This window comes from Alosa pseudoharengus, unplaced genomic scaffold, assembly GCF_046254945.1.
Source record: "Alosa pseudoharengus isolate Yale_2024_CS ecotype anadromous, Long Island Sound unplaced genomic scaffold, YU_APseudo_1.1 YU_APseudo_1.1_scf_3, whole genome shotgun sequence".
Taxonomy (NCBI): domain Eukaryota; kingdom Metazoa; phylum Chordata; class Actinopteri; order Clupeiformes; family Clupeidae; genus Alosa; species Alosa pseudoharengus.
In genome coordinates, this window is record NW_027468718.1 from 31,256,254 (window position 1) to 31,278,841 (window position 22,588).

At 40.4% G+C, this 22,588-nt stretch overlaps 2 protein-coding genes across 2 annotated transcripts in view; one reads left to right on the plus strand and one right to left on the minus strand.

The window, feature by feature from the left end:
• slc49a4 (solute carrier family 49 member 4) overlaps positions 1-1,066 on the minus strand; it is a 47,063-nt gene extending 45,997 nt beyond the window's left edge. Inside the window, exon 1 of the mRNA XM_076264027.1 lies at positions 640-1,066. Within this exon, the coding sequence (XP_076120142.1) occupies positions 640-937 (298 nt within the window). The 5' untranslated portion in view covers positions 938-1,066. The remainder of the gene's footprint in view (positions 1-639) is intronic.
• Positions 1,067-1,207: 141 nt separating this feature from the next.
• Positions 1,208-22,054, plus strand: hspbap1 (hspb associated protein 1). The gene is made up of 8 exons (XM_076264035.1): positions 1,208-1,564; positions 1,668-1,862; positions 2,907-3,091; positions 7,617-7,753; positions 9,161-9,332; positions 19,361-19,444; positions 19,973-20,083; positions 21,272-22,054. The coding sequence occupies exons 1-8, from the start codon at positions 1,510-1,512 to the stop codon at positions 21,836-21,838; spliced, it is 1,506 nt and encodes a 501-aa protein (XP_076120150.1). The 5' UTR covers positions 1,208-1,509; the 3' UTR covers positions 21,839-22,054.
• The last annotated feature ends 534 nt before the right edge of the window (positions 22,055-22,588 follow it).

Sequence of the window (22,588 nt, forward strand, 5' to 3'; positions counted from 1 at the left end):
ACTATACCTTGTCCCATAGCCTACTGTCTTCCTGATTATGATAATTTCATGGGTCTGTTCTGCTACCCAACTACCTGCCACATTACATTGTCACATCTTCTGTCAGGGTTCCACACTATCTCCTGGCTGGAATTTACAGAACAAACAAGGCAAGCTAAACTCACATTGCCTGCAGCAAGCACACTTGTGTTGATCAAAGGATCATTCAGATGGAAGAGTAGGTTTTTAACCAGCTATTGTTAAGTCCAACGAACTTACGGCAGGAGTATGGTATATCTAAGTATATGTAGTGTCTGTTGTTTTAAAAATACCAGACACTAAGTTATACAATGATGAAGTAATCGTATAAATAATGTTATATACACTGCATTGTTCTTTATTGTAGACTTGTTTTTTATGCTTACCTATTCACTTCGAGATCAAACCTGTTGATCATTTGATAGCCTGTGACAACTTTTAAGTTACAGTCTTCCAGTCTAGACAGACTAACGTTAGGCTACATCAACTGGTTATTATTATTCTATCACATCTGTCCAATAACATCACCACATATTGCCTATAATTACAATAAAGTTGGGTAAATGAGAAAATGCAATTGTTAATGTTAGCTGTTCATAGTGTCGTAAACAAGCAACTCACCTTTTTTATCCATAAGCCACATAAACAGCAACCATGGAAAGAAGCCCACTGGACCCCATAGGACTAGTACGGCGATATCCGTGGACGAGAAGCTGAGCGCCTCTTTCGCAGAGACCTGTATTGGACCCCAAGTGTTCCATACCATCCCTTGCATAAACCCCAACAACGAAAACAGGGTCAGAACCAGCCATCTTCGTCCATAGACTCGGCTGTACACAGGCTGCTGTATGCTAGTCTCGGTTTGAGTTGGAACGAGCAATGGTTCCCTTTCTCCCTCTGTGCTCTCGATGGCACCCATTGAATTAGCTTCGATATCACTTCAATGGTGTCTCTGATAAAGTTGTTAAGGATTTCCGACGTTAGGTGTAAAAAATAACCGCGATTTTGAAAAACTATCAGTTGACCTGGAAAACAAAAACAACCGCTACCGTAGCCCACAATTGAAACTTAACTGCGCATGTCTGTCCAAAAACGGAAATGACGACACAGTCTTGAAACTGGGAAGCATGATTCCCCATGTTGGCTTTATCTTTCGTTCAAATGATTTAGGGGTTTGAAGCGACGGAGAGCCAAAATGGCATCTAATTCCAAGTATCTCATTTCCTCTTAAAAAAACAAATGAAGCTCACGTGAGTTTTGTTTACTAGGCGATGGAACGCCGTGTTCACTTTAGTTCCGTGAGATCGAACCCACATCCACACACGTGCTTAGAAATGTGAGCAGTGGGTCAGGTTTCACTTTCAACTTTTATAAAGCGGTTGCTCGTGTTCTCTCTGTGGAACTGAAAGGGGACCACCACATTCGCTTGGGATTTTTGGGTGTCCATGTTTAGCTTGTGGACTGTCGACTTTCGCCTCTTGGTTCAGATGCATGCCAGTTGAAACAGTTAAAATTGACTTTTTGGGAGTGTATTCCATTCATGAAGGTAGACATTGTATGCGTAAAGGATGGCACTTTAATTTACTATCTGAACGAAACAATTGCAGTGTTTCAAATGGTCTCATCAATCAAATAATCTCTTTGCACAGGTTTGTTTGACATGGCCAGGAAACCCTTTACCCCTGAGGAAGTGCGGAGTATAGTAGAGCGCCTCAAGGAACCTGCTGTGTTCCACAATATGACCGCTGACTGGCCAGCATTGCACTGGACAGCACAGCACCTTTCTCGGTGTATGGGGAAAGAGGCTGTACTGTTTCGTATCGGAAAAAGGAAGACACACCAAAGTAAGCACCCCCCCCAACACACACACACTCACTCACTCACAGAGTGAAACCACATGAAAACTACAAAAGGTGTAATTAGGTGCACAGCCAATAAAAAACTGGTGACCTAGGCCCACAGTGATGGCATGTAATGGTTGTAAAACCCACGCAAAACTTTTTGATTGTAAAAATAGCTTTAGCAGTTATTCATTGTACCCTGGAAGTGTCTTTGCTGCACACAATATATGACTAAAAACTGATGCACAGTGCTGTTCCACACACGTGTTTGAGTGAAAAATTGCAACCCATCTCAAGATGTAGACTTGAGCAGATTCATGTAAGACAGTCATCATCAGTCAAACTGTTTCTGTCAGGGTTTGGAGTAAATCCTGTAGTGGCTCTTCATCAGCTCATCTCAAGAGTTCTCAAACATTCTCCCCAGATCTTTGAGACTCATTGTGTCCTCATTGGGCCCATTTGGCTGACAGCTCATGGTTGACAAGAACGGAAGAGTGGAATGGGAACTAGTTCAGTGGACAGCACAGTATTTTTAGATTGGACAAGTATGTGTGGATAAACATGTGTGCAGAATATGTTGTCTCTGTAACCAACTGAGCAGCTCAGGGTTTTGGGGTCTTGTTCTTTTGTATTACAATAAACACTGGCTGAACAGAATTGGGTTAAGAACTCCCTCTGGCTGGACTTTCATTTGTCTTTAATTTAAACCAATTACATTAATTTATCTGTAATTTAAACCAGCCCAGTGCTCAGCTAAAGAGTGAGAGGGGATTGAAATGTACTCATGAAAGTTTGGTAGATACTTGTACATGATAAAGTGTAAGTATATTATGAATGTTCTATTATTGGATAAGTGGATGTATGTGCTAGTCTTATTGAGGCTATCCTAAACCAAATAAATTGAGATCCGAATGACTGAATCACTGAGGGATTCCCATTCTTGAATTAATTCTTAAATGTAAGATAATTTGCTGGGATTGGATTGACTGGATGACTGTGTTATGTCCCCTCGTTCGCCCCTCATTGTCATCTTTTTGTTTTCTTTAGCACCCCTTTTTGAAACCCAGTGTGCATATGTGGAGGCAACCCTTGGAGAGTTCCTTTCCTGGGCTGGTGGAGAGAGTGGCCCTTCAATCGGGCCATTCTCTGATTATCCCCTCTCTGACTTCTGGGCTTATGCAGACTACAAGTATATTGCCAAGCTTTTCCACCACAAAGAAGCCATGTTTAAGGTGACTATTTCTAAGCAGCACACTATGCTCTAATTCTAGACTGATGTCAGGTTATTCAAATTGTACAAATCACTTATTATTCTTCTTGTGACACTTCAGTTGCGCTTACTGTATTGTGTGTAGAACTAAACGTGGGATCCTAGATCTAGCACATTGGGATTATATGAAGCGTATTGACATCACATTCAGATGCAGCCATGAATTCAAACAGTCATTCATCCCGTATTCTCGGTCATATACATAATGTGTAACTGGGTATTCCCACTGATCAAAATCCTTTTGACCTTTTTGTCACACTTATAAGGCCTAAAATGGTCAAATGCCACGGAGAAGTTTTTTTATGTTTGATTGATTCCCTCTTGATCTGTCATATTTTCTTGTCATGTTTGTTCATGACTAAATACCAATATTCTACGCTAAACTGAAAGTCCCAAATTTTACTTTGTGAACTGTCTCCAGGCTTCATGAAACAATCAGTAAATGACACAGCCCCTGTGTTGATCATCATCACAGCTCTAGAGGCATTTTAACGTCAGTACATTTGTTGATGTATTAGTCAGGTGCCTCAAAATTATTTTAGCCTTAGGGAATTTGCCTTGAACGTTCTGCCAAATGATTTTGCCATTATTTCTCGGAATGACAGCACATATCTGAGGCGTTTGTGTAGCCCCATCTTTTTTTTCATTTTCCCTGATTCCTTTTGAATGTTCAGTCGAACCTTGGGGCTTCTCAGACAGCCAGACACGGGGAGATTTTTTTAAAGATGAATGGGGCCATTTTAAGTTGTTGATAGCGGAGGAGTGCACAGTCTGTCATTCACAGTTGCTTGCTAATGGTAATGGTCTCATTATACAGGTTATGGGGCAGCATCTTACCTATTTTGTTCTCCAGGGCTCGTCATTTGTAATTGTGACAGAGGGATGATTGACAGCACAAATGGGTTTGACACAGCGCATTGAAAGTGGTTGTTCATGGTGTATTTGCAGCCTGCGATCAAACAGTTCTAGAACTCCTAAGATGAAGATGATAAAATGCTAAGACTTTGAGCCATTGTGTTGGCTGGTCAATTGGCTGTTTTATTGTGGCACTGCCTTGTGATATGAGTGTAAGAGGCTATTTACAGAATTCAATATATTGTAGTTGTTGTCAAGTCTGTTGTTAGAAGTTACAATGTAAGATGCATGCTAAAATGACTCTTCACAGTGCAATTCTACCTTTTCTTTGATTTTGTAGTCAAGTCAAGTCAAGTCAACTTTATTTCTATAGCACATTTAAAAACAACTGAGTTGAACCAAAGTGCTTACAAACAAACATAAAACAATGACAATGGTACAACAACAATAATCACATAACATGGGGGGAAAATAAATAAATAATTGAAATAATAATAAACAAGTTGGTCAAAAATAAAATAAAGAATAAAGAGTGTGTGTGTGTGTGTGTGGGGGGGGGGTATTAAGGTAGATTAAAAGCTTGGGGGAAAAAGAAAGTCTTTAAGCTAGACTTAAAGCAGTCAATGGTTGGAGAGGACTTAATATGTACAGGTAGACTATTCCAGAGTTGGGGGGCAACAACAGAGAAGGCTCTATCACCCTTAGTTTTAAGGCGTGTTTTGGGGATATAGAGAAGATTCTGAGATGAAGACCTAAGTGATCTTGGAGTGCTGTAAGGAATTAGTAGGTCAACTATGTAACTAGGTGCCAGACCACTGAGGGCTTTGAAGACAAAAAGTAAAATTTTAAACTTAACTCTGTGCTCCACAGGTAACCAGTGCAGCTTAGCCAACACAGGAGTTATATGCTCACGTTTCTTAGAGCCACTTAATAATCTAGCTGCTGCATTTTGAACTAGCTGAAGTCTGTTGAGAGTGGAGTGGGTCAGGCCTGCATATAAGGAATTACAATAATCTAGTCTAGAAGTTATGAAAGCATGTATAAGAGTTTCAAGATCGGAGAAGGACAAAAAGGGCTTCAGTTTTGCAATGGTTCTTAACTGGAAAAAGCTGCCTTTGACCACACTATTTACTTGCTTATGAAAATTTAAAGAGGAGTCAAAGAAAACCCCAAGATTCTTTTCTTCACTGTGGCAGTTTGCAGAGAGAGGTCCTAGTGCATTTTTCAAGATAGAAACATCGCTTGGAGGGCCAAAAATAATTATATCAGTTTTACTTTCGTTCAGTTGAAGAAAATTTCTTGCCATCCAGCATTTGATGTCTCTGAGACAGTTAAAAATATTCTCCAAAGAACAAATGCCATTAGTGTTAACAGGCAGGTAAAACTGAGTGTCATCTGCATAGCAGTGATACTGAATGTTATACTTTTTAAAAATTGAGCCAAGGGGTAACATATAAAGAGAGAATAAAAGAGGGCCCAAAATGGAACCCTGAGGAACACCACACTTTATAGGGGCAGAGGAAGAGGAGAAATTGCCTAAACTAACTGAAAATGATCTATCACTAAGATAAGAAGAGAACCATTGCAAAACAGAACCCTGGAGACCAACTTCATCCTCCAAGCGTTTTAATAGGATGTTATGGTCAATGGTGTCAAATGCTGCACTCAGATCAAGAAGCACCAAGAGGGCACAAGATCCAGAATCAACTGCTAAGAGAATGTCGTTTTGGACTTTAAGCAAGGCCGATTCAGTGCTGTGCAGAGATCTAAAACCTGATTGGAATTTATCACATATATTGAACTCACTCAGATAAGAAGAAACCTGAGAGAGGACAACCTTTTCTAGTATCTTTGACAGAAAAGGTAATTTAGAAATAGGCCTATAATTCTTCAGGTCACTGGGCTCAAGGTTAGGTTTCTTAAGTAAAGGTTGCACAATTGCATGTTTAAAACCTGAGGGGACCACTCCATTGGTTAGTGAGTGATTAATTATGGCCAATACAAGAGGGCAGATGATGGTAAAAACTTCTTTAAAAAGGTGTGCAGGTAAAACATCTAAGTGGCAGGATGTAGATTTCATATGGGAGACCACCTCAGAAAGCTGGGAGGAAGATATAGCCTGAAACTGTTGGAGGCAGCTAGGTGAAAGTTCTATCACTGAGGGATCCGAATCTGGAGGTGAGATTTGAGATTTTATTTTGTCAATTTTATTGATGAAGAAGTTGAGGAACTTCTCACAGATTTCTGTTGAAGGGGCAAGAGTAGATGACGCAGAGGCAGGATTTATAATAGAGTTAATGGTATTAAATAAAACTTTAGGCCTATGAGCATTATTGTTGATAAGCTGAGCATAATACTCAACCTTTGCTGCCTTAACAGAGTTTTGGTAGGTCTTTAGAGAATCTCTGAAGAGGTCATAGAAGACCTGAAGCTTCTCTTTTTTCCATTTGCGCTCTGCTTTCCTGCAAGATTTTCTGACAGAACGGGTCGTGGCATTTAACCATGGAGTGGTGATAGTTTTGACACGCTTTTGTTTTAGTGGGGCAACACAGTCTAAGGTCTCAAGACAGGATGCATTAAAGAGAGTGACTAATTCTTCAATGTCAGAGCAGGTGGAAATAGCAACAGAGATAGTAGGTGAGTGAGAGAGGATGAAAGTATTAGAGAATGTTGTGGCTGTGGTGGAATTAATAGAACGGGCAAAGGAATAGGACTTAGGGGGAGATACAGGGGGACAAAACAAAATAGATTCAAATAAAATCAAAAAATGATCAGAGACCCCAACATCCATAATTTCTAAGTTGGAAACATTGAAACCATAAGACAATACTAGGTCTAATGTGTGGCCTTTCTGATGTGTCGGGGCCATAACAGACTGCACAAGATTGAAAGAGTCCACAAGGCATAAAAAGTCCTTAACCAAAGGTTTTGATGGGCAACAGATGTGAATGTTAAAATCCCCTAAAATCATGAAATTGTCAGAGCGAGAGGCCATAAAAGATAGTAGATCAGCAAATTCTTGAATGAAATTACAATTAAGCTTAATTTTTGGTGGTCGGTAAACTAATGCACAGAGGAGGGTGGCATTTATCTTTACAAGCTGTACCTCAAAAGTGGAGAACATATCAATTTGTACAATTCTACATTTAAAGTTGTTATTATAAACAGTGACCAGACCACCTCCACGACCAGTAGCCCTAGGGGAATTCATGAAGCTTCAGTGAGGAGGGCAGAGTTCTCCAAGTGGAATGACGTCGTTACCGCTGAGCCAAGACTCCGTTATAAACAAAAAGTCCAGGTGATGAGACGTGAAGCGGTCGTTTAAAATGAAAGTCTTGTTACAAATAGATTGTGCGTTCAATAACGCAAATTTGACGGGAGGAGGGTCTTGCGCATGCTGCAGAACTTCCTGCGGTGAACCAGCTGTGAGAACTTTTACCTTCGGATGAAGGCCTTGCGGCGGTTCAGGCGCAGTCTGACATGGTGATGTGACATTCTCAGACTGGAGACTCTTTCTCTGATAATATAAAACCAATGAGGTGTGCAATTTGATTGTGTATGCTTAACTGCTACTGACCAAGCTTTGAAAATGCTGCACCACATAAACTCAGTTTGTGTTTGTGTTTTGACAGGAGGTGGTGTGGTCTGATTTCGGGTACCCAGGTCGCAATGGAGCAGCCAGCACACTATGGGTTGGTGCCGAGGGGGCCAACACACCCTGCCACCTAGACACTTATGGGTTTAATCTGGTGTTCCAAGTGCAGGGCAGGTAAGGGCTCTGTCTCACCATTTGTATGTCTTCTTCCCTCACATTAATATCAGGCACACCATCTCACTTCAAGGGTAATGCGTCGGCTAATGGTTTCTGCAGGCCTGTAATGAACCTCTAATCGTTATGTTTTTAATACGAGACCTTGAAATTGTGTGAGTGAATGGCCTTATTTTTTTATTTAATTTTAATATATAAGTTTATGAAATTAAAAATGGTTCATAGCAATCATTTTTTTCTTTTCTGAAAATTGTTATCATCATCATTCATCATGTTTTTTGTAATACAATTCCACTATTACCTCCTACTTTACTAGTTCACACAATAATTCATATTTATGAATTGGTGTTAAAGAGGAAGTGAAAGTTTATTTCAGGTGACTTGCCCTATCAGAAATGTTCAACATTTTTGTAGCTTTGTCCATTAACTTTGTGAAGTAACAGCAGCCCTGTAGAGACTATTTGAAATGCTTTTTCAGAATGCATTTAGCAACAGCCAATATAAGAAAGGGTCAGGACATGAGAATGGCATGTGATGAGGATAACAGGGCCATCTGCCGACAGAAATAGGCTTCGGCAAAATGGACCAGGGGATACCATTCAAAAGATGGAGGAAATCCTGTTTCCTCATGCCTTTTTATGCTGTTTCACGCTGTGGAAACGGGTGCGAGATGAGTAGCGCTGATCCATCCATCCAGCCTTTGTGGTGAAAGTAATTTCTCGCCAGCCGTGTACGGCGGAGCAGGACTGGGAGAGATGGCAGGGTCCATTGAGCAGGGTGACTGGGGCTCCATTGTCGGGCAAAGAGTGCATGACAAAAGCGGAGCACCTCAAACCCAATCTCATCATCAGGCCAGCCCCTCTTGTCAGAATGTGCCTCGCTGCTTGTTTCCGTAATGGGGTGCTGAAACATTTCGTGTCGCACTGACCCGGATACAATGCGGGCCGGACGCGGGGGATTGGATTTGGTCTGGAATTTTCAAGTGGAAAGCTGATGGGTGTTGAATGTTGAAGGACACTGCTGTGGAGATCTCTCTCAGTGACACTGAAGAGTTTGTTTGGTGCAGGTGTTGCACGGACCGCATCTTCAAATTACGCTTCACAAGTTATGCTCAGAGTTTCTCTGAGGTAATAATTGCTAGCTCAGAAAGTAGCAGTCCTGACGTGTCTTATTCACCCAAACACTTAACCAGCGGAATTATAACCTCTGCTGCAAGGTTAACAATTTCCAATGATGGATTCTTAAAAACTTGGGTTGAGTTGTAGTGTATAATTTTAGACTCTACACCCCAGCTGATTTGAAACACCATTTGCATGCACACCTAACTGCTACATTGTCTCTTTAAACTCATTAATATGTGTTTGCTTGAATAAATGTCAGGTGTTTGTGATTTGCCTGTCTGCCCAGGAAACGTTGGCACCTCTTTCCCCCGGAAGACACCAGCTTTATGTACCCTACACGCATTCCTTATGAGGAGTCCAGCATCTTCAGCCAGGTCAATGTGCCGCAGCCTGACCTGGACAGGTTCCCTGCCTTCAGAAGAGCCAGAGCCCATGTGGTCACTCTGCAGCCTGGACAGGTGAGGCCAATACTGTAGGTGTACGACGTGTTCCATTCAAAGATGCATTGAAGGTTGCCGTGTTAGAGGTCCCAACATAGAAGTGGTAAACTCATTTAAGTTATACTTTTTTCATACTTTCGAAAGACAGGCGATGTTCACAGGTCGAAGTTTGCATTTTATATTTGCTTCTCAAAGAAGGCATGATGGGGGACATATTAAGCTGTCCTGCCATAACTTCTTATTCCTTTTCACTAGAGAGGTTGCAGCATGCATGACAGTATATTGTCCTCTGTCAAGCCTTCTTTGTTATGCAAGCATAAAATGCAAACATATGCAAGCACATAGTTAAATCGACTTTTTTCAGCATCTCCAAACAGCATCGGTTCAAAGAGCCGACAAGGAGTCAAACCCCCTGACTGCTGATTTAAATTAAACTGTGGTGCTTTGGTATTCCAAAACACTATTAGTATTCAGCACTGGTGGAACAATACATCCGCTTCAATCACGAGCTAGCACTCTCAATAATGTATAACATACAGTATCTTAAAATAGTTTGACAGCAGGGATACATTATGTATGAGGCTGTGAAGCATGCATTAAAGTTGATTGTGTCATCACACTGGCACAGGTAGGTCTGCGGAGAGCGGGGAAATGAATTCTGGGTAATGACATTCGGAATCCACATTGGCCGGCCCCTTTACTGTGCTGAGCCATTCAGCTGGACTGAGCCTCTGAGTGGCCGTGCAGGTAGTGGGCTCTCGCCTGTCTGTGGGCCAGACTTATAGAGCAGACATGTTCCGTTCAGATAATCAGATCTTTTGTATGTACCAGTATACTCTAATCAGAGCCCTTGTTTCGAGTTTATATATTTTTATTTATTTATTAATTTATGTATTTTTTTGTGTGGTGTGAAGTAAGCTTGGGTTTTTTTTGTTGGACAGCCCCTGCATATCTCTTTCCCACCTTATTATTTCCATGTTCATTTTCCGCAGTGAACTTTTGTACTTTTCATAGTTCTGTATTCAGATAAATACATATGTATGAACTATGCAGCAAAAGAGGAATTCATTATAGCATTAACCCTCTGAAATCTTCAGCTGAATTTTGAAATTTCTCTTGCATGTTTCTTCTTTGAGCTTTCCTGGATAGTTTCCTGGAGTTTTTCAATTAAACTCATGGATGATATTGTGTCTCAGGGCTCTTTGGATTATTGAAATCAATCTCAGACACCTGTGATAATTAGTTTGCCAGGTGAGCCCAATCAAAGGAAAACTACTTAAGAAGGATCTTCCACATTATTAAGCATGCCAGTTTTCTGCTGCTAAAAAGCGTGAAATTGTGCACTACCTTGGACAAGGTATGAAAACATTGGATATTTCCCGAAAGAAATATGTGTGATCATCGTACTGTGAAGAAATTTGTCGCCGATTCAGAGCACAGGCGGGTTTGTGCAGACAAAGGCATAATAGTCAAGTCAAGTCAAGTTTATTTATATAGCGCATTTCATACACAGAGGTCATTCAAAGTGCTTTACATAAACAAAACCAAACAATAATAACAAATAAAAGCATAGAAGGGCAATATAGTCAAAGAATAGTTCAAAAAGTAAAGATCATAATAAAAAGAAAACATAAAATTCAAGGTAAAATCTTTTAAAAATAAAGAATAATTAGTAAGCAAAAACAAAGGCAAAAGTAGTAAAAAAGTAAAGGTAGAATAACTAGAAAATGTAATTTCGAGGAAATTACCAGTGCATGAAAATCATACTGTATATTAGTTGAGTAGTTTAAATAGTTAAATTATTTAACAGTGAATTATTGTAGTGAGGACATTTATTTTGAAACAGTTGTGGCCAGAGGAAATAGTTGAACAGGATCTGTAGTCTTAAGAGAGCCAGATTGTATGCTTAAAGCCTGAGACAGAGTATATAGTTTAAAAGTTAAATGTAGATAGTGTAATGGATGTTGATAGACAGAAAGTTGAATGGATGTAGATAGGCAGATTGTTTAATGGATGTTGATGGGATAGTTTAATGGGTGGATGAGTGAATGGTTTGAAGAGGATGAATGGATAGAAAGTTGGATGGAATGTGCCTTATATCCTTGTAGAATGGAGATACACAGAGAGAGTTGGCCTAGTTGAGCAGAAAGCAGTTGATACAGGTGCAATCAGTTTAACTGGCTTTTTGATGGGTCCTAGTTGAGCAGCTGGAAGTTGATACAGGTGCAAATCAAGTTAATTAGCCCATTGTGATGTCATAGTGCCAATGCAAAGTCTATGGGGAAAAATAAGCTTGTTTTTTATTAATATCTCAAAAAGTATAACGTTTACAAAAGTGAAAAATACATTCCTCAAGTGTCCTTTTCAAGACCTACGTTACAAAGTTTGAACGAAGTTTCTACGTTAAACGGTTGAAGCTGAATTAGACGCATTTCTGTCTATCAACATCCATTACACTATCTACATTTAACTTTTAAACTATATACTCTGTCTCAGGCTTTAAGCATACAATCTGGCTCTCTTAAGACTACAGATCCTGTTCAACTATTTTCTTTTGCCCACAACTATAAAATAAAAATGTCCTCACTACAATAATTCACTATTAAATAATTTAACTATTTAAACTACTCAACTATTGTTTTGCATTTTATGTTAATATACAGTATGTTTATATTTCCATGCACTTGTAATTTCCTCGAAATTACATTTTCTAGTTTAACTATTTAAACTACTCAACTGTTCAGCCAGTTCAACTGTCAGTTGTTATCAACTATGACTCCAGCCAACTGTTTCCTCTGCCCACAACTGTTTCCAAATAAAAGTTTGTTTTGTATTTTATCTTAATATACAGTATGTTTTGCATTTTCATGCACTGGTAATTTCCTCGAAATTAAATTTTCTAGACAGCAGTGATACATTTACAATTTGAAGGACATCTACCACTATGAGGTGAAAAACAGTTTTGAAGAAGTTGGTAGGCAGAGTGTCTAAGACACATGTGGAAGAGCTGAGATTCTGTACCGTTTTTTCAAGTGTTTCGTAGTCTATCAAGCTGAGCTCTGACATCAAGTCAAGTTTCCCTCTGTTTGTTGCTGGAAGTTCAGGTTGTTGAATTAGTAATTGAGCAGATATGTTGAGTCTGATTTTGACAATTTTACCTTTAAAAAAAGATGAAAACTCATTGCATTTATTAGTTGAGAGAAGTTCAGGCGCAAATTGTGAGTTGAAAATAGAATATGAGTGTTATTTGAACTGGGTCATTCCACGTCAATTGAACCAGTGCCCACGCGTACGTGAAGAAGATCCCTTCTTTTTAAAAACACCAATTTGACTTGTCTTATGAAAATCTTTCTTTTTTATTTTCCACCCTGAACATGGGCAAAATGCCCCATTGACATCAATATGTTTTGTGTAGAGTTACCACAGTGCCACCTGTGGTTGTATAGAGTAACCTGTGGTAGCTCTATACAAAACAAATTGATCGATCTCAATGGTGCATTTTGCCCATGTTCAGGGTGGAAAGTGAAAAAGAAAGATTTGCATAAGACAAGTCAAATTGGTGTTTTTAAAAAGAAAGGCTCATGGAGAATAAAGAAAAAATATAAAACAAATCTTTGCATATTCCCACAAGGTGTTTGGGTGCTGTGAAAATGAGAACCAAAATTATTTTTCAGACTTGTAAGGTTTGCTGTTCAGACCCTGATGGAATTTATTTTCTGTTCATTGCTTTTTGTGAGAGTGTTTCTACTTATCTCAGTAAGGAAAATAAATCAAGAGTCTATGTTGAGTACAAATATGTCTTCTGAAGGCCTAAACAGAGCCCAGCCAAAAACTCCCAATAAAACTTGTATCAACTTTGAGGGACAGCTATGACCATGCAGGATTATCCAGACCAAACTTGACGATTTTGCTACATACTATTCTTATTTGTGTACCAGCATGCAACATTTGAGCCTCCTACATGGTTTAGTTCTTGCGCTATGGGCTTGTGAACTTTGACAAAAAAAAGAGGCCGACCAAAATCGACACCCCCTCCCCCTGTAAAACTGGCCCTATCTTGGAAAGTATTGATCTTACCTAAGAGTAATTTTACAGTGTGTCTCCTGGGTAACATAGATACACCTGGTCATTTTTTCAGAATTTTTTGAGACCTAAGTGCGTGGGCCCTGGTTCAATTGACGTGGAATGACCCAACTTCTATTGATAATGTTAGAAAAAAAGACTGTCTTGCTTTGCATATTTCAGAGTTATATGTGCGGAGCATCTCTTTATGGATTTCATAGTGGATATGAAGTTTGTATTTACGCCATTTTCTTTCAGTCTTCCTACACTCTCTTTTTAGAAGTTTAACTGCTGGATTTTGCCTCCATGGTGCTTTCTGTTTGTCCTTAAAGGAGAATTCAGGTGTGATATTGACCTAAAGTGTGTTGAAACATGATACCGAGTGTGAACGTATGTCTCATAGCTCATCTCGGCTTGTCCCCTGCACTCAGAAAGCTGGCACTAGTTAGCCGATGCTACCAACAGTTTTTCGGGCATCGGCCTAGCCATGCAAATAAATCACTGTTTTACACCATTTACGAGGCTCAAAGTAGGTCCATACTTCATTGATAGACTTCTGAGGGCCTTGACATTTAAAATGAGACATTGAGAACTTTGAAAAAGCACTGGTAGTTTATTTACAAGACGATTTATACCTTGAGGAAGTTTACCGTTCACCGCCATCTTGAATTTAGTCACGATAAGTTGAGCGACGAGTACAAATAAACAGGTATGATTCCAAAAACAACTAGAAATGTAATGCCAGAGGAATTACAATAGAGGATGGAAAGCTGCTGGGTTAATGTTGGTGGGGAGATTCCAGAAAAAAAAAACATTGAATCACTTAATCTTTGAGTTCATACAAACCCTTGTACCAAAAAACCTTGTGTGTCAGGCATTCTTGAGATCACACTCAACTAGGTGGTTTTGACCTTGACATTTGACTTTATCATTGAGTCCATACAAATGTTCACACCAAATTTGAAGCATGTGCGTCAAGCCGTTCTGAAGTTGTGACACAAGCACAAAAGCTGGCCTTTGGAAAATGTAGTTCAGAGAAAGCCTAATTGTATGCAATGCAAGACTCCCTGCAAAACAGGGCTTTCAGTTGGTGTTGATGACTGCTCATTCTGCACCCAGATTACAATTAATCATTGAATCTATGTTAAAATCAACATTACGTTGTCAACGTTAAAATCATTGAATCAACGTTGCACTGCAAAATTTATTTTCCATCACTTTTATTTTCCATCACTTTTCATTAATATTGAAGCAACGTTGAAACTAAAGTTCCACGAAAATGAATATTGAAACAATGTTGAAATTACAACAAAACTAAAGATCAACGGGATTTCAATGGTATTTCAATTGATATTAAACCTCAGTAAATCACTATTAGCCTAATCTGGCAAAATATTGGGAAATTCATATCCTGCTTTATCTACAGCCAGGATAAATTTGGCTAGGCCCAGGTATGTCTTGTTTAGGATACACAAGCTTGCATAAATAACCATTGACAACTTGTTATCAGTTAAGCAAGTGCATTTATTCACTCTTCATCTAGAAATTCACGTGTACTGTGTTTTCCTGCCATCCATAGCAGTCTCTAGACGTAGCATCTATGAGAATGTTGCTAAGCTACAAGTTTGAAGCTAACGCCAGCTTGCTTGCTTACTTGATTAGCCGAGTCATTTTAAACAGACTTCACACACTCCATTTGAATAAAAAAACAAATTAATTGTAACTTACATTGGGTGTGGTAGGAAAACGTCTGTTTCGTCGTCGTTTGTTGGACGAACCAGACAACAAGGACGTAAACTTTCCTCAAGAGGATGGTTGAAAGCGATGATTGCATGAAGTGGCCTGTAGGAATCAATAACGCAAGGAGAACGCTACTGCGCATGCGCACAAGTTAATTACGGGATGTGTAGTTTTAGGGAGCGCCAGATTGTATGCATTAGAAGCGTAGACAGTTGGATTCACAGGTGACACATGTGCCAGTGTTCTGATTAGCCCGGGAACTACTCTGGGAGCTTAACGAGCACAGCTGGCTTTAGGCCATTATGACATCACAGCCATTCAAATCTATGTGGGAAAATGAGCTTTTTAACATTTTTAATCCCCTATTTCTGAAAAAGTATAAACTTTAATAAATCTGAAATAATAACTCTGTTGCCCCACTCCAGACCTTCAGAACGGTTATTTCAACATGTCTGTACGTTAAGCGGTTAGAGTCGCATTCATTCTTGAAAAGGTAAAAAGAGAAGGTTATAATAAGAAGAAGCCAGGAGATTTCAAGATAGTGGATTCCATCCACTATAATTCCGTGGAAATGCATGGATTTCAGTTGCTTCCAGCAGAGTGCAGGGGACAAGCCGAGATGAGCTATGAGATATACGTTCACACTCGGTATCATGTTTCAACACACTTTAGGTTTTTTTTTTTAACGAGCACCCCAGGGGACACGGCCATCCCACCACATCAGGTGGGATGGAAAACACCATATAACACATCTCAGACGACGTCACACCAACATCACGTGACACCTCTGATGAAGGCTGCAGAGGCAAGGTAGCCAAAACTTATCAGGTACAATACAAATTACTATAACAGTAGGCCTAATGAACCTCTTCAATACACTTTAGGTCAATATCACACCGGAATTCTCCTTTAACTTTTTTGAATTGTAATGGAGCAATGACATCCATAATGTTTGCCATTTTTGTATTAAAGTGATCAAATACGTCTTCTACCGAGTCTGACAGTTGACAATTAATAAGGAAGGTTTATGCCAGACAAATTCATAGGATTAAGAGAGCAGCTAAAATGCCATTGCAAAGCAGCAAACAGGTATTTGAAGCCGCTGGTGCCTCTTGAGTCCCGCGAACCTCAAGGTGTAGGATCCTCAAGAAGTTTACAAGTGTGCATAAACCAACTATTCGGCCACCCCTAAACAATGCTCACAAACAGAAACGGCACTGAACGGCACATCTTTGCACTGAGCTCAGGAATACATGAAGACTAATTTTCAAACAGTTTTGTTTACGGATGAGTGCCAGGCAACCCTAGATGGCCCAGATGGATGGAGTAATGGATGGTTGGTGAATGGCAATGAAGGGGTCCTATGTTAACATGTAACTTGGCCTGTTAAGATGTTTTTGATTGAAATAACTTTCGATTTAATTTATATGACCTAATGCTGCAAATTCAACAAATGACAACAAATTTGAGTGCATTTTGAGTTTTTTATTTTTGAAAAAAAAATACGGTTATCATTGGGATATTTGTTCAATAAAATTTGAATTATACTAACGGTTGATGACTTGAAAATTTTACTGACTGTCATTTGCATCAACTTTTTTAAGAAAATCTGAGAAAATGTAATTTGTATAATAATTTGGAACACAGTGTAGTTGTTAAAATTTGTATTTTCATTAGTACAGAATGCAGTCTTAACGTCTTTAGAAGTTTTAGAAGAATAGAGGTTAGTTATGAAAACAAAGAAATATCTTTAATTCTGCTTAACTTTAACCACTCCATGTGACACTCATGTCTGCCAAAGTGAAAACAGTGAAAATCCAAATAGTTATACACTTCTGTTTTTCTTCATTGTGTTATTTCACCACTAATCTTCAAAGCCACCACAGTTAGGTCTGCACCATCAAGTTTTGTCTTTGTGTCTTGAATGGTAAACAACTTAAATGACCATCTTTACTTTTGGTATTTGGACATAACGTCCAGTCAGTGCCATTTGCATCAGCCCTGTTGTGACGGATGCTAAATCACATCACTAAAACCTCTTTGTATTGTGTCGTTGCTGTAAAAATGGTGAAGATCACAGCAAAAATTATGCGCTCTGATTGCATTCTGCAGAGAACTTCACAGAGATTCTTTGACAAGATCATCCAATTTGACTTGTGATGATGAGATGAAGTCCCTTGTGAGAGGCTTCTTTGATCAGCACTACAAAAGTATAAAAGATGATGATACACTGGGCAACATTTTAGGCATTGTTGAACAATATGCCTGCTATCAAAGTCCAACCAAATGACGTAACGGACATCCAGTAACAGTAATAAATGTTTGGCAATGACAGATACTCAGTAATGACATGAAATATGTTTAGACCATGTTTCGTTGTTAGGGTGCCCAGCCACATTGAACAAAACATGACTCACCCTTAAGACATAGCCCAAGGCTTTAGCTATATAATGGTTTCGGCCTATGTTTAGTGTAAGTTGGGTTTCGGAGGATTCCTTGTTTCAGTCTTGTGTATAGTCCTGTAGGTTATTTTGTAAGAACAGAAGTTGGGTTTTGGAGGATTCCTTGTTTTAGTCTTGTGTATCGTCCTGTAGCTAATTTTGAGTACCTGTCCTGAAACTAACAGCACACCAGTCTTCTCTGTAATTAAACCTGCGGTGTGTGTGCAGTTTGGGCAGGGTAAAAGAGCTGTGCTGGGCTTTGCTGGCTGTTTGATCCTGACGTGGTTGTCGAAGGCCTGGGTGAGTGGTGCCCATTGTCTTGCGTGTCAGGAACTTGGAGCCGAGGCAGAGTGCTGTCTCACCGCGTCGCCCTCCTTTAGATTCTTACGACGCAGCAGTCCTCACCTCCTTTGCTTTTTTCTCTTCTCTTCTCTTCTCTCTTTCTTTCCTTCTCCCTTTTGCTCTCTGAGTTTGGAGGTGGTAGTGGCAAGGCAATTAGTGCCCGTCGTCCCCAGCCAGTGCTCTCCCTCCAGGAGCTTGTCTCTCTGCATACAGATGAGACTCAGGCCTGTCCTCAAAAGGCAGCTTTTGACGTGGCTCTCAAAGGGCTGCAAACACATGTACACACACGCACACACAAGCACATATGCACACATGCACACATACACATACAATGGAATGGCCAGTTTGTCAAAGGGGTGTGTTTGCCTTTGATGACTCCATTTCACAAACAGTTGTCCAACGCCTATGCATTGATGTTTGCGAATTGTTTCTGTGCCAATTAGGACTAAATGTTCTGGCCTTTGTGCCACAGAGCTGAATATGTCAATTAGAGGATGCATTTTGGACATGTTAATAGTTTATGTAATGTCTAGACTGTGTCTCAGAGTAGAGGTGGTTGTCCCTTGAGAATATTGAAAGAATCCTCTTACAAAACAGTGTAATATTGTACTTGTTAAAGAAATGACCATGGCCAGTAAATATATGAATTAATATTTATGTTTGTCAATTAGTTATATCATATGTTATCATTGCCATTATGTTGTGCTACCCCCAAGAGTGAAGTGGCTCTCAAAGGGCACACACACACACACACACACACACACACACACACAGTGACGTTGTTGTCCCTTGAGAGTATTGAAAGAAACCTCTTACAAAACAGCCAGTAAATATATTAATTAATGTAATGTTTACGTTTGTCAACTACTGTAGTTACATCAGTTATCATTACCATTATGTTGTGCTACCCCCAAGAGTGGTCTTCTAAAACAGTCATCTGGCTGTCTTAAGGCACACCAGCTTGAGTGGCTGGGTCCTTAGGTATTGATAGATGTGCCTGAAGCAATCTAAAGAGTGGTGCGGCCGCTGCCTGTCCCACCCTCGTCAGCACGCAGGCTTGGAATGGATGGAGGCGGCCGAACAGCTGGCCGGTCGATACCTTCCCCTCCGTTTGATCAGGGTTTGCAGGTGATTGGGTTTGTCAGCCTGGTGATGGGCCCTGTGAGGTGGGCAACGCTGCCCTCTAGTGGTCAAATACTAGCAGGAGTCTGTTGTTTCAACTTTGCCATTGGCGGGCTTTATCAGTGGCTTTGTGCTTGTTTGGACAAATACAATTGCATGTCCCATTTTGACACTAGCTATGCTTCTTCAGGGTCATCTGATGAAATGGAGGTGGTAACCAATGTGTTTGAGTCTGTAGCTGCATTTTCAGTTTTTACCCCAGCTGAAGCCTAATTTAAACCGTTTGACCTCTATATTTGAGCCTATATATTGACCTTTGACCTTTGCTGTGTTGCCCAGGTGTTGTTGGTTCCCCGTCACTGGTGGCACTACGTGGAGTCTGTGGACTCTGTCACAGTCAGCATCAACTCCTGGATTGAGCTGGTGAGTCTCTATCTATCTCTGTGTGTGTAGGGCAAGCTCAGAGAGCAGCAGATGTACACACACACACACACACACACAAACACACACAAACACACACACACATACACACACACACTCTGAGTCTGATAAAACAGTCACCCACTACATGGCACCTAGCAGCATCACAGACCTACAGATACGGGTTTCTTTTTTTTTTTCCTTGACTGACAGCGGAGTGTCAGAGCTTAGATAACTCATGTCAGACTGACATCCCCCGTCAAGGAAAAATGGAATTGCACTCCAGGTGATGAAGCAGTCTCAGACGGGGTCAGGAAACTTTTCTTTCTCCTCTCTCCAGGGTGAGGGGTGGTGAGAATGGAAGAGTGTGTGTAGAGGTGGATTGGGGGGGGGGGGTGAAGACAGCCATAAGACAGCCATTGTTATTCTCCTCCTGTGCTCGTAAACACGCGGTATGAAAGAGAGGGTGTCGGGCACGGAGAGTGGCGCCATCGCTAATGTTCCTTTCTCTCGCTTCTTTGCCACTGGCAGGAGGAGGACGACAAGGCGCGAGTGGGGGAGGCTCTCACCAAGACGCTGGTGTGCGCACTCAAGACTACCCCCAGTCACAGCAACAATGACAACTGGCTCAACCCCACTGAGGTACGGGGCAGGTGTCTAGAGCGGGGAAAAGGCTTTTAGCGGTTAGACCTGTGTCTAGACCTGGGAAAAGCTTTCACTGGTGAGACCTGCACTAGAATAATGATGTGCCTTTCCCAGGTTTAAGAAACCCAGCTTTCACACAGGCTTTCAGGCTTTCATATTCATAACTAGGGCTGAATGATTTGATTCAAGTCAAGCTTCAGTTCAAGATTCCCTATATAATACATTTAAAACATGTGATGAAGCATTACCAATTAAGATAACATTGAAACATGAACTGCTCTATCACCTAATCCAAGGATGAACATGAAAATATACAAATTTACGTCCAAATATAGCTTTCAGATAAGCCACATCTGATTAGCTAGCATGCAGATAGACACAAGGATGACACAAACACACAAGGACGACATAAATGTAAAAAACATATATGTGACATTAATGACTATTGGGTCAGAGTTGCTAGCTGGACATATAATTGCATATTTTGTGATTTTCAAATAGTACAAATTATGATTTTCATCCTAAATATAACTATATATATGTTAGCAATTTGGCCAATAATTAGATCAAGGCTGTTCACTGTTCAAGACTGCATCACTAAAGAAGTAGAGTTTTCAGCCTTTTTTTTCTACATTTTATTTTCTTTGAGATTCCTGTGGTATTTCATAGAGATAAACTTAATTTTCTGTGTTTGTCCTTGTTTATTTGAATCAGTATATATGAAAGGCTTGTCTAGATGCAGTGTGCTAAGCAATGTTGTAAACACATTGGGAAGATAAAGCTTCTGGGCAGAATTCCAGGTAAACACAAGAACAAACAGCAAACACAGACTGTGTGGCCTTTTTGGTCCCCTTCACAAGTCTGACCCGTCGCCATCAAACAACCCTCTCAGAGATGGTGTTGTGATAAAGCCACTGACCTCAGATCAGATAAGACCTGCAGAAATGTGTTCAAATTGGGTTCGATAAGCAATGTGCAGCTGACTAGCAATCATAAATGGGGGTAGATGGAGTCTGTGTGTCGAGGAGATTGTTTAAATATGTGTCTCAAAATCTGTTTGTGTGTGTGTTTGTTGTTTGTGTTGTTTGTTTTTGTTCACCATTTAACACATTTCTCATCACAAGATTTTCAAGCATTGGCAGCCTATTCCATTGCCAAACCGCTGTGTGTTTGTTTGTGTTGCAGGACAGCGTGGCGTCTCATGATGAGAACATGCAGTACCTGAGCCTCGCTGTGCAGGCTTGTGTGGACAAGAGTCGGACCGGAGACTCCGATCAAGGCCAAGATGGCTGCCGGTCCTTAAAGCGTGATTCCAGTGGCGTTATCAAGGCGAATTCTAACCAGAAAGAGGAAAAGAAAAACCCTTGTTTTTCTCCCCCATTCGGACCTCATCTAGTCCCAGTACCTTTTGCTGGGCCAAGCCATGTAATGAAGGACATATGTCCCAAGGACAACAGTTTGTCCAGAGACCGTAATCCTCCATGTGCCCTCCACCTGGACTCCCAGTCAAGAACAGCTGGAGTGGTAAGTGACCCTACAGAGAGAGACCTCCACAGGAGGCAGGAGGCCTCTGGGTTGTTCGAACACCCCCAGGAAGAGGGTCTCCCTCAGGCTTCTCTCTCTACAAGTGACCTGCTAGAGTGCCTGGTGCACCCAGATGTCATGGCGCTGGTGAGCCAGCTACTGCTGGACAGGCAGCGAGAACTTGCCAGCAGCGTAACTGCTAAACAGTCCCAAAGGGTCGTCATTTGATATGGGAACTTAATGTTTTTGACAGTGTTGACACTATGCATAGTTCTGTAGATGACTTCATCTGCTCTACGTTCTTTTGTCTGTAGTATGACATCTGATGTGGAACAGTTTTATAGCACTTATCTTGTTCAGTGCTCTGGTGAACAAAATGTTGATGTAATGTTACTGCTTCTACATGTTATGATTTCAGAATGACCATTAAAAGAAATTCCAGTTGATCATCTCTACTACTGTAGCAAAATGGAGGGCAATTGGAACTTGACCAGAGTATTTGTAAAGAATCCCAGTCATGCATATAATTCTATATTATATAAAGATTTAGCAATAAGAAAATATTACATTTTAAAATTCAAATTACTCTCTTGAAACCAACATTTTTAATTGGAGCTCTGACTGATCTCTCAGATCCAGGCCTTTTCTAAATAATCCCTAGGACGACGATTCCACACTTCACAATCAAAGCAAGCTTTTAAAAAAAATCCAAGAAGTTTTCTTTCATGAACACTCCACTGTGTATTCCAACATTACCCTCACTGGCAACATGTCTTGCAACAGAAATGGGCATACTGCCCCCTAGTGGCAGTAACACAAACATGTCTCTTGTCCTTGGAGGAAATGGCAAAACAACACTTTGCGGTCTTCAGCATGTAAGAATAGTGTTCCATAGTCATATAAAGAAAACCCAGTGTGCATGTCTGCAGCTAAAGCACATTCATTCATATTTGGCAGCATAAATGAAGAGACATTTGA